Source organism: Oncorhynchus tshawytscha, unplaced genomic scaffold (assembly GCF_018296145.1).
Source record: "Oncorhynchus tshawytscha isolate Ot180627B unplaced genomic scaffold, Otsh_v2.0 Un_scaffold_1341_pilon_pilon, whole genome shotgun sequence".
NCBI classification, from domain to species: Eukaryota; Metazoa; Chordata; class Actinopteri; order Salmoniformes; family Salmonidae; genus Oncorhynchus; species Oncorhynchus tshawytscha.
Genome location: NW_024609828.1, coordinates 1,372,802 through 1,385,118, shown reverse-complemented (window position 1 = coordinate 1,385,118; position 12,317 = coordinate 1,372,802). Strand labels below are relative to the sequence as shown.

Below are 12,317 nucleotides of genomic sequence, written 5' to 3'. Positions count from 1 at the left end.
GTTTAGTGCAGTGTCCTTCCAGTTGTCTGTTTAGTGCAGTGTCCTTCCAGTTGTCTGTTTAGTGCAGTGTCCTTCCAGTTGTAGGTTTATTGCAGTGTCCTTCCAGTTGTCTGTTTATTACAGTGTCCTTCCAGTTGTCTGTTTAGTGCAGTGTCCTTCCAGTTGGAGGGATGTATAATTTCTGATGTTGTCTTTGTAGTGTTTCCTTTGTCCGCCAAGGGCTCGCTGACTTTCCTTCAACTGGAAGTACATGATCTGTTTCGGGAGGCATGAGTTGGGCATCCGGATCACACAACCTGTCCAATTAGAGTTGGGGTTGTAATATATATATTTATTTTAATTTTATTTAACCTTTATTTAACTAGGCAAGTCAGTTTAGAACAAATTCTTATTTACAATGACGGCCTAGGAACAGTGGGTTAACTGCCTTGTTCGGGAGCAGAATGACAGATTTGTCAGCTCGGGGATTGGATCCATCAACCTTTCAGTTACTGGCCCAACGCTCTAACGACCAGTAGTGGTGATGCAGTTTATTCTGGCCTCCTCCAGCACGCTGGTGTTGGTCGTCAGCTTCAGACCAGGAGTTTAGTTTACATACACATAGACACATGCACATCTCTTCCATCGTCTCTGACCCTAGCGTGCCCTCTCACACACTTCCCCTGTCCCCTCTCTTTCCTATCTCGTCAACACAGAGAGCGGAGGCTGGATGACAAACAGACAGTGATCAAACCAAGACAATGCCGATGACTGCAGGCCCGTCTCACTCACACACACATACACACACACACATATACACACACACACACACACACACACACACACACCTCTGACACAGCCTGGTCACAGATGCACAGGGGCGCCATGCTGGCTGCACACAGATTCCTCTGTCTCTCATTCTCTCCCTCTCTTTCTCTCTCCTTCTTGCTCTCTCTCGTTCATGCTCTCTCTGTCTTTCCCTCTCTCTCACAGCTGGTTTAAACATGTTCCTTTTAGGGCCCTCTATTTGTGATCAGCTGTATTATCTTCACAGAGTGCTAGGTGGCAAAATATGAGAAAAGCAAAGAATGATTCTATGTTCCCATAAATTGAAATCCCACTGTGTGATTTTTACAGCCAGTTCTTATCATTTTAATGAACAATTTAAAGTGGCCTGAGTTAACAATCCTACAGTGTTTAGTTCTATCACTAAAGCCCTTGACTTTGACGTGTGTGTGTGTGTGTGTGTGTGTGTGTGTGTGTGTGTGTGTGTGTGTGTGTGTGTGTGTGTGTGTGTGTGTGTGTGTGTGTGTGTGTGTGTGTGTGTGTGTGTGTGTGTGTGTGTGTGTGTGTGTGTGTGTGTGTGTGTGTGCGTACATTCACCCTGTGTGGGCCAGGTGATATAGTGGGCCGATGTGGAGTGGGCCAGGTGGTATTGATGTGGAGTGGGCCAGGTGGTATAGATGTGGAGTGGGCCGGGTGGTATAGATGTGGAGTGGGCCGGGTGGTATATTTGTGGAGTGGGCCGGGTGGTATATATGTGGAGTGGGCCGGGTGGTATATATGTGGAGTGGGCCGGGTGGTATTGATGTTAGATGCCGTCACAGAGGACGCGTCTCTAAACAGTGGAGTGATGGAGTAATTAGTCTATTTCACTGGGCCGCTGTTCAACACTTGGCAGAATGTGGGCTGTGGATTATTGAGAGATAACTAATCGATGCAGACTTAGCTGTAAACAAAGTGAGAGAGAACTACAGAGTGTGAGCACTTCTGGGCAGAGTGTGTGTGGGCTTCATTGACAGAGCACGTGTTACATTGTGAACAGTGGAGATGTTCTGTGCTAATTAGTATCTTACTGTAGGCCTTTAACATGGTATTTATTGGCATGGTGTGGGTGGGAATATCATAGAATAGACATACAGTGGGCCTAACTGACAGCACCATGGGCAGTCACACTCCTCCTCTTCCCCCTATCCTTATCCCTCCTTTTACTCTCCTCCTCCTCTCCCCAGCAATCCCCTGGACTCCCGATCTTCCATCTCTCTCTATCCTCGTCTCACATCAAAGTCATGAGAGAGCATCAATCTTCTCTGCATCCTCCCCCTCTCTCTTTTTCTCTCATCCATCTCTTTACATCTCTTTCTATCTCCATTTCGCCCTATCTTTAAGAATATAAGAAAGCATCTTAAGTCTGTCCTCTGTCTGTCCTCTCTTTCTATCTCTCTCTCTCTGTCTCTCTCTCTCTCTCTCTCTCTCTCTCTCTCTCTCTCTCTCTCTCTCTCTCTCTCTCTCTCTCTCTCTCTCTCTCTCTCTCTCTCTCTCTCTCTCTCTCTCTCTCTCTCTCTCTCTCTGTCTCTGTCTCTCTCTCTCTCTCTCTCTCTCTCTCTCTCTCTCTCTCTCTCTCTCTCTCTCTCTCTCTCTCTCTCTCTGTCTCTCTCTCTCTCTCTCTCTCTCTCTCTCTCTCTCTCTCTCTCTCTCTCTCTCTCTCTCTCTCTCTCTCTCTCTCTCTCTCTCTCTCTCTCTCTCTCTCTCTCTCTGTCTCTCTCTGTCTCTCTCTCTCTCTCTCTCTCTCTCTCTCTCTCTCTCTCTCTGTCTCTCTCTCTCTCTCTCTCTCTCTCTCTCTCTCTGTCTCTCTCTCTCTCTCTCTCTCTCTCTCTCTCTCTCTCTCTCTCTCTCTCTCTCTCTCTCTCTCTCTCTCTCTCTCTCTCTCTCTCTCTCTCTCTCTCTCTCTCTCTCTGTGAGTGTTATGTTGGTGTTAAACTGTATCCATAGGGTTGTGTCTAAATGGATTACTTCTCATGTTAAAAGCTTTCACTCCGCTGGATGCCGTTTAAAGAAACTTGTCTGTCTTATTGTGAGTGTAGAATATAAAGACACACAGCACCATGCGGAACAGAAACTGTCGCTGCAGTTCAAAGGATGTTTTTACATAATAACAGGATTAATCACAACATATTGCCATAGTGCCATTCTCTCACCTGTCTGTAGATAAGTCATTGGGAAAGATCCTCTCTCTCCTTTTCTATGTAAATGGACAGTTGTCTGTGCCAGGATGTCACCGAGTAACCTCTCATTACTTTCTCCATAGATTTCTCTCGCTCTCTCTGAGCATGGAACATATATTGCTATTGTCATTGAGAATCACAGAGTGATCTTTCTCTCCCTCCTGTAGATGGATAAGGTGGAGGAGGATCTGACCCGCTCCAAGTCCCTAAGAGAGAAACAGGCCAAGGAGTTCTCCTACCAAGTGGAGGAGCTCAAACAGAAATACGAACAGCAGGTCAGTGGGTAGGAGGAGAGAGGGGGACTTGATACTGTTATGTTTTTGCCCAAAAATGTCTTGTTTAAACTTTAAGCATTTCCTATAATTTTGGGATTAATTAATTGAATATGTATTTGTGTATTTGAATACGGGGACATTCTGACATCATCCTCTACATGAGCAATCTGTATTGCCTCATCACAAAAGACACAGATGATATTCAACAGATATTTGTGGTCTTAATCAACTATTAAACCCCCAATGGAAAAATCTGATTCAATCTGTGTTCGGCTCATACCGTCGTCTTATCTTCCAGCCCCATCAGTTTCCTCTGATTAGAAATCTCCAAACCATTTTCCTTTTCTATTGAAATCTAACTCGCTGATATAAAGTCTACTTTTATGAGGAGGAAATTCAATTAACCCACTGGAATGTCCATTATCTGGTGGAAATGTTGGAATTGTATGAATTGGAGAAAGCTTGAAGGCATCTAACACAAACCACACCCTTTTATTGTTGTTCAGTTTAGCCTCTTTAGAATCATGAAGTGATTGGTGTCCCCCCAGCGGGACGGTTGAGCTAATGTGATTAAATGACGTTGTAAATAACAAGAACATTTCCCATGACATAGACATGTCTTATGTTGGCAGCAAGCTTACATTCTTGTTAATCTAATGACGCTATCCAATTTACAGTAGCTATTACAGTGGAAAAATACCATGCTACTGTTTGAGGAGAGTGAAAAAAAAAAAACTAATCACAGCAACTGGTTTGATACATTCACCTCTGAAGGTAAATAATGTACTTACATTCAGTAATCTTACTCTGATTTGTCATCCTGAGGGTCCCAGAGATAAAATGTAGCATAGTTTTGTTTGATAAAATCTATTTTTATATTCAAAAGTAGGAACTGAGTTCTACATTTTAAACCCCTGCTGTGTCTGCCTCCCCCCATCTAGATGTGTAAAGGTTAGTGTCTTTTCGGTAGGGAAGCTAATTACCATAATTTATGACCTTTCTGGGAGTGTGTAAACAATTTTTTTTATTACAATATAATTTTTGTATGTTCTCTATAGTTATGTACTTCAAAATGTATCAATTAACCAATTCGGCACATTTGGGCAGACTTGATACAACATTTTTAACAGAAATGCAATGAGTCATTGGATCAGTCTAACACGTTGCACATACACTGCTGCCATCTAGTGGCCACAATCTAAATTGCGCCTAGACTCCTAGGTGATATAATGACATTTCTCTTGCATTTGATGGATGATGGAACAACAAAAAAATTGGAAGCGCATGTTTTTTTCTTTGCATTCTCTTTTACCAGATCTAATGTGTTATATTCTCCAACATTAATTTCACAATTCCACAAACTTCAAAGTGTTTCCTTTCAAATGGTATCAAGAATATGCATATCCTTGCTTCAGGTCCTGAGCTACAGGCAGTTAGTTTTGGGTATGTCATTTTAGGTGTAAATTGAAAAAAAGGGTGTGATCCGTTTAACTACCATGCAAAGGGGTGTCATTGGTTGAAACGACTAAACACACAGACCTTTTACATGTTTACATAGCATACTGTACACTGAGTTTATAAAACATTAGGAACAGACCTAATATTGAGTTGCACCCCCTTTGTCCTTGACTCTACAAGGTGTCGAAAGCTTTCCACAGGGATGCTGGTCCCTGTTGACTCCAATGCTTTCCACAATTGTGTCAAGTTGGCTAGATGTCCTTTGGGTGGTGGACCATTCTTGATACACACGGGAAACTGTTGAGTGTGAAAAACCCAGCAGTGTTGCAGTTCTTGACACAAACCGGTGTGCCTGGCACCTACTACCATATCCTGTTCAAAGGCACTTCAATATTTTGTCTTGCCCATTCACCCTCTGAGTGACACACATACACAATCCATGTCTCAATTTTCTCAAGGCTTAAAAATCCTTCTTTAACCTGCCTCCCCCCTTCATCTACACTGATTGAAGTGGATTTAACAGGTGACATCAATAAGGGATCATATCTTTCACCTGGATTCACCTGGTCAGTCTATGTCATGGAAAGAGCAGGTGTTTCTAATGTTTTGTACACTAATTGTATGTGGGACATTCTGAAATCCATTTGAGTGAGTTTTTTAAATTATTATATTTTGTCATTTTTTTATTCCTCTGTATTGCCTCATCACAAAAGACACAGATGATATTCAACAGATATTTGTGGTCTTAATCAACTATTAAACCCCCAATGGAAAACTCTGATTCAATCTGTGTTCGGCTCATACCGTCGTCTTATCTTCCAGCCCCATCAGTTTCCTCTGATTAGAAATCTCCAAACCATTTTCCTTTTCTATTGAAATCTAACTCGCTGATATAAAGTCTACTTTTATGAGGAGGAAATTCAATTAACCCACTGGAATGTCCATTATCTGGTGGAAATGTTGGGATTGTATGAAGAATTGGAGACACCATTCCCCTTAATTGCTGTTCAGTTTAGCCTCTTTGGAGCTGTGAAGTGAACTACCATGCCGAGCGGTGTCATTGGTCGAAATGACTAAACACACTGGGACCATTACATGTTTACACAGCATACTGTATATGTAGCCTATGTTTTAACTTGGTGTATGAGTTGAAAAACAGATGTTTTTAATATCACCTTTGTGTCGGCTACTATGTCCAATGAGTAATATTCGCTATTGTTGTGAGCAAACCTCATATCTGTGACACTAGAGAGTCCACTCATTCTCAGTGTATCCAGTCACTAACTAGGGTATCATCTGTGATTACAGTGTGTGTCAAAGACATGATTGATTTAAAAAAAACACATCTATTTCTCCACCTCCCGCCTAATAACCATCCCGACTCTCATTCCCCACGCGCAGACAGACTAGCGGTGCGTGTCACTCGCTCCAGATGTTTTGGAGTGGAGGATATGAGAGCAATGTTGTGGTGGCAAATAGAGTAATGGGTTTCCGTTTCCGATTTGGTCCGTGGTGGAATGGTCGGTTTGAGGTTGCGCCTTTCCTAATAATCTCTCGATACAGGGGTTATTGAAATTTGAATATAATCGTATCGTGAATTCTCCTTTTATTTATTTAAATCCACATGAAATGCCCATTAAATTGGAGTTAAAGTGAGGAGCAGAAGTGGAGCTCAGTTGAAGATGTGAAAGTGTTTTCACAAAACATTGTAGTAGTGACAATTGCGTTTCAGTCCTACCATTAAGTAGTTTGTCGTCAAAAGCAGGTTTTTATCCTAGTTGTAATATTCCATTGTTTATGTGTCAGTGTTGCTGAATCTGAAACATCTGAAAATGTTTACCGGGATGTAAATATCATAATCCCTTTTAAATGGAGAACAGTATGTATGTGACAGAAGGACAATTACCAGAGTTCTGAAAATATTTAAGTGAAGATAATCAACACTAACCAAGGGAAGGAAATGAAAGAAAGGCAGAGGCATCTATTTCATACTATAAGCATTTGGCGTCATTATCTTCAGCGATACACCGAGAGAAACATCTCTCTGTCCCAGTACATCAGCCCTCTGTGCTAATGCCACATTTGGTGTCACTCATTGGTGACGTCCACCTCAGAGATAAAGAGAGCAGAAGAGTGGAGAGAGAGAGAGAGAGAGAGAGAGAGATTCGGAGCGTATAGAAAGAGTCTCGTGTCTGTCTGATGTGTATTTCCCAATTGCATGTTCCCTTGTAGTGAGATTGGTGTCTCGGGGTCACCAGGTCAAGTTTGCCCATTGAACCAATCACAAAGGGACATTCCACTGAGGTCACATCAGTGAGAGTTTTAAAAGAGGCTCCATGTATAGAGGAGTTGTTTCCCTCTGACCTCCAGGTCATTAGGACGTCACGCCGGCCCTTCACAGCCCTGCTCCTTGACGTTGAACTGACGTAGGGAGGTCATAAGGCTGTTATAGATGGTGTAGTAACCCCCGACCCCATGGAAACCCCTAATCTGTCCTGCTCCTCAGATATTTGGTGACAACAAATGACACAAAGTCTAAGTCTAGTAAACGCATCCACACACTGAAACGCTCATATAGAAATGCTAACACGTACACACACAGGGCACACTTCTACACTCCCCACTGTGAATAATCGAGTTCTTCCCTGTCCCCTTCTCGTCACCCTGCTGAGGCCAAACAGTTCTCCCTCTCCCCTTCTCGTCACCCTGCTGAGGCCAAACAGTTCTCCCTCTCCCCTTCTCGTCACCCTGCTGAGGCCAAACAGTTCTCCCTCTCCCCTTCTCATCACCCTGCTGAGGCCAAACATTTCTTCCCTCTCCCCTTCTCGTCACCCTGCTGAGGCCAAACAGTTCTCCCTCTCCCCTTCTCGTCACCCTGCTGAGGCCAAACAGTTCTCCCTCTCCCCTTCTCATCACCCTGCTCAGGCCAGACAGTTCTCCCTCTCCCCTTCTCACACCCTGCTGAGGCCAGACAGTTCTCCCTCTCCCCTTCTCGTCACCCTGCTGGGCCAGACAGTTCTTCCCTTTCCCCTTCTCGTCACCCTGCTGAGGCCAGACAGTTCTTCCCTGTCCCCTTCTCGTCACCCTGCTGGGCCAGACAGTTCTCCCTTCCCCTTCTCGTCACCCTGCTGAGGCCAAACAGTTCTCCCTCTCCCCTTCTCATCACCCTGCTGAGGCCAGACAGTTCTCCCTCTCCCCTTCTCATCACCCTGCTGAGGCCAGACAGTTCTCCCTCTCCCCTTCTCGTCACAGCCTGTCTGAGGCCTGCTGAGGCCAACAGTTCTCCCTCTCCCCTTCTCATCACCCTGCTGAGGCCAAACAGTTCTTCCCTCTCCCCTTCCTCTGTCACCCTGCTGAGGCCAAACAGGCCCATCTCAATGACCCACTTCAGTGTCACCCTGCTGGCCTTAGTATTTTGTTTTTCCCTATTATTTTGGTCAGGCCAGGGTGTGAGGCCAGGGTTTAGTTCTTTTTGTCTCCCCTTTTGTTAGGTATTGGGATTGTGGCTGAGTGGGGTTTTCTAGCAGTTCTGGCTGTCTCCCCTTTCTCAATCAGAGGCCAGACAGTTCTCCCTGTCTCCCCTTGGGAACACCCTTTGGCAGCCAGTTCTTTGAGTGTCCCCTCCCTGATTGTTCCCCTGTCACCCTGTTTGTTTGAACCAGATAGGCTGTATAGGTTTTCCCGTTCTCGTTTGTTGTTTTTGTATTGTTCCCTTTTTTCATCGTCATTAAACATGTATCAAGAATACTCCTGCATTTTGGTCCCTCTCCTTCACCACCCTGAAAACTGAGGCCAGTGACAGTTCTCCCTGTTCTGTAACACCAAACAGTTCTCCCTCTGACTTCTCATCACCCTGTGAGGCCAGACAGTTCTCCCTCTCCCCTTCTCATCACTGTGAGGCCAACAGTCACCCTCACTCAGTGCTGACGCCAGACTGTTCTCCCTTCTCACCTCTCACCTGCTGAGACTCACTCAGTGACAGGACACAGGCTGTTCTGTAACCCGTCTCCCCTTCTCACCCTGTGACAGGACCACACTGTTCTGTAACCCTTCTCTTTAGACTCACCCTGTGACAGGCCAGACACTGTTCTGTAACACTCGTCTCCTTCTCATCACCCTGTGACAGGACCAGACAGTTCTGTAACACCGTCTCTGTAGACTCACTCAGTGACAGGACACACAGTTCTGTAACCCTCTCCCTTCTCGACTCACCCTGTGACAGGACAGTTCTTCCCTCACCCCTTCTAGACTCACCCTGTGACAGGACAGACAGTTCTTCCCTCTCCCTTCTCGACTCACCCTGTGACAGGCCAGACTGTTCTGCCCTCACCCTTCTCTAGACTCACCCTGTGACAGGACACACACTGTTCTGTAACACCGTCTCCCCTTCTAGACTCACCCTGTGACAGGACAGACACTGTTCTTCCACTGTCCCCTCTAGACTCACCCAGTGACTGGGCCAGACTGTTCTGTAACCCCTTCTCTATCACCCTGCTGGGCCAGACAGTTCTCCCTTTCCCCTTCTCGTCACCCTGCTGAGGCCAGACAGTTCTCTTCCCCCTTCTCCTCGCTGAGGTTTGGGGTAACCCTCCTGGGGCAACAGCAGCGGTGTCCAGGTTACCGCACTGTCTCTCTCCCAATTCTCAGCCTGTCCAGTCCTGTCACACACCCCCTAGTCCTCTGTTAGCAGCTCTACTGTGCCACTACACCCAGGCCCATCTCAATGACAGGAGCCACTCAGTGTGTCACGCCCTGGTCTTAGTATTTTGTGTTTTCTTTATTATTTTGGTCAGGCCAGGGTGTGACATGGGTTTATTGTGGTGTGTTTTGTCTTGGGGTTTTGTTAGGTATTGGGATTGTGGCTTAGTGGGGTTTTCTAGCATAGTCTATGGCTGTCTGGAGTGGTTCTCAATCAGAGGCAGGTGTTTATCGTTGTCTCTGATTGGGAACTATATTTAGGCAGCCATATTCTTTGAGTGTTTCGTGGGTGATTGTTCCTGTCTCTGTGTTTGTTTGAACCAGATAGGCTGTATAGGTTTTCACGTTACGGTTGTTCTTTTGTATTGTTCGTAACACCGTCACCGCAAGAAAACCGTCAGGACACAGGCTGTAGACTCACTCAGTGACAGGACACAGGCTGTTCTGTACACACAGTGTCTGTAACACCGTCTCTCTCACTTGACACTCACTCAGTGACAGGACACACACTGTTCTGTAACACCGTCTCTCTAGACTCACTCAGTGACAGGACGCACACTGTTCTGTAACACCGTCTCTCTTGACTCACTCAGTGACAGGACACACACTGTTCTGTAACACCGTCTCTCTAGACTCACTCAGTGACAGGACACACACTGTTCTGTAACACCGTCTCTCTAGACTCACTCAGTGACAGGACACACACTGTTCTGTAACACCGTCTCTCTAGACTCACTCAGTGACAGGACACACACTGTTCTGTAACACTGTCTCTCTAAACTCACTCAGTGACAGGACACACACTGTTCTGTAACACCGTCTCTCTAGACTCACTCAGTGACAGGACACACACTGTGCTGTAACACCGTCTCTCTGGACTCACTCAGTGACAGAACACACACTGTTCTGTAACACCGTCTCTCTAGACTCACTCAGTGACAGGACACACACTGTTCTGTAACACCGTCTCTCTAAACTCACTCAGTGACAGGACACACACTGTGCTGTAACACTGTCTCTCTAGACTCACTCAGTGACAGGACACACACTGTGTAGTTGTTCTCCCAGGCCCTCTCCTGCTGTGTCGTGGCCACACCGGCCCCTTTAAGAGCCTCAGCACCCAGAAGCCCTTTCTTCAGCAAGTCTGTGACGTAACTAGGATGTTTGTGTGTCTCCATAATCCCTCTCTCTCTCTCTCTCTCTTTCTCTCTATCTTTTTCTCTCTCTCCTCCTCTGCCTCCTTTCGTAATGTTACTTGTTTGAAAACAGATCTAGCTCGGCCTTCCTGTCCACCTCCAAAGCCCCCCCCTCTCTCAAAACCAAAACCCTGAAATGCAAATCAGGACGGTCACACAAAACAGTAAGCCAACGCTTCCCCACTTGTCTCTCCTGTCGTCGGGTGTCACGCTGTTGTAGTTTTGCGTAGGAATTAGCCGCCTATCAGTCAGCCCATCAGACTCTGACATGCTGTGGAGATATGAATCATGATCTGTGGCGTGATTCTGCATGACTGTGAAATCCAGTTGCTGGATATGATTGGGTCTCTATTATATTACTGAATGAATTATATTATAGTGAATGGAATTGAATTACAGAGCAGATGTCATGTATTAACTCTGTGGGAGCAGCAAAGCCGAACATCTCCAATGACTATAACACGGAAGATGGCCAGGCCGGTCTCACACAATGCTTTGTTTGTGTTTGTGGTCAACTGCCTAAGAGGGATGTCTTTCTGAAAACTACTGTTTATGTCCCAAGTGTGTGAGTATGTGTGTTTATTAGTGTGTGTTTAGTAGTGTATGTGTGTGTGTGTGTGTTTTGGTAGAATGTACACATACTAACTAATTCCTTACAAATGTAGATGTGCGACAGCAATAGAAGAACCACAGAGAAACTCCAGGTAAAACATTGTATTCAGTCATCCCTCCCTTTACAGTTTTCAAATCAACCTAAACGCAAGTAGTGGGGAAACCCTGAAATCCTGCGTGGCTAATAGAAGTGTCTTTTGTGGTCTTCACTGAGTGAGGAATCCAGCCTCCTGTCGATGTACCCATTCATCACCAGAATAGCATTAGTCTAAGTGTAAGCAGTGTCTGGAGCTTGGGGCTTAAACTGTGGGCTAAACCTGTGGGCTGGGACTAGGGGTCTGTCTGTCTGTCTGTCCTGTCTGTCTGTCCTGTCTGTCTGTCTGTCCTATCTGTCTGTCCTATCTGTGGCAGGCCCAGGTAGGGTGCCGGGGGAGCACAATGTGTGGAGGATTAGCTTCAGAGCTGGGCCCCAGCCCAGGGCTCCTGCTGGCCTTTCACAGCCCCGGCAGGGGAGCACACCGTGGGGATGGGACAGGGTCATGGGTACCCCGCCTTGGGGGTGTGAGAGCAGAGAGAGCGGAGCCTGGGAAAAAAAGCAGACACTGGTGGTGCTTGGGCTTTAGCGTTCTCAGCACTCCACCACCAGGCTTTACCTCACAGCAGGTGACTTGTCTCAGATCCGCAGCGCTAGGCTAGCAGAGCTAACTCTGCAGAGTGGAGCTGTCTGTGGACACTGGGATAGCCTAGCTCAACTGACTGACAGCATGGTATGTTTGTAAAGGGGTTCTTTCTTTTGGAGGATTCTTTTGTATTTTTCCCGTCTCTTTTTTCTTTTAGGTTTTCTGTTAATTCCATCAGATGATGACTCACTGTCTCAGTGTGTCGGTTGGGGCAGCATTTCTGTTGGTCAGCTTGTGGGAAGCTTTTTGTTATTTCGTCCTCTAAATACTCTCTCGTTGTCAGCGTAGACCTGTACAGCTACGATCATTTGGCGGCGATAGGCAACCAAATTTGAAAGCAAACACTGATTTGATTCTTCTGCAGCAGTCTGTCGGACTCTGAATGAATACGATGACAGGTTGAAGGAACATGTT

The 12,317-nt window shown here is 45.8% G+C and overlaps 1 protein-coding gene across 1 annotated transcript in view; it reads left to right on the top strand.

Moving 5' to 3' along the window:
* The window catches only part of LOC112242699 (centrosomal protein of 112 kDa), a 156,606-nt gene that overhangs the window by 46,410 nt on the left and 97,879 nt on the right, over positions 1-12,317 (top strand). The window contains 1 exon segment of the mRNA XM_042319193.1: positions 3,152-3,259. Coding sequence (XP_042175127.1) covers positions 3,152-3,259 — 108 coding nt within the window.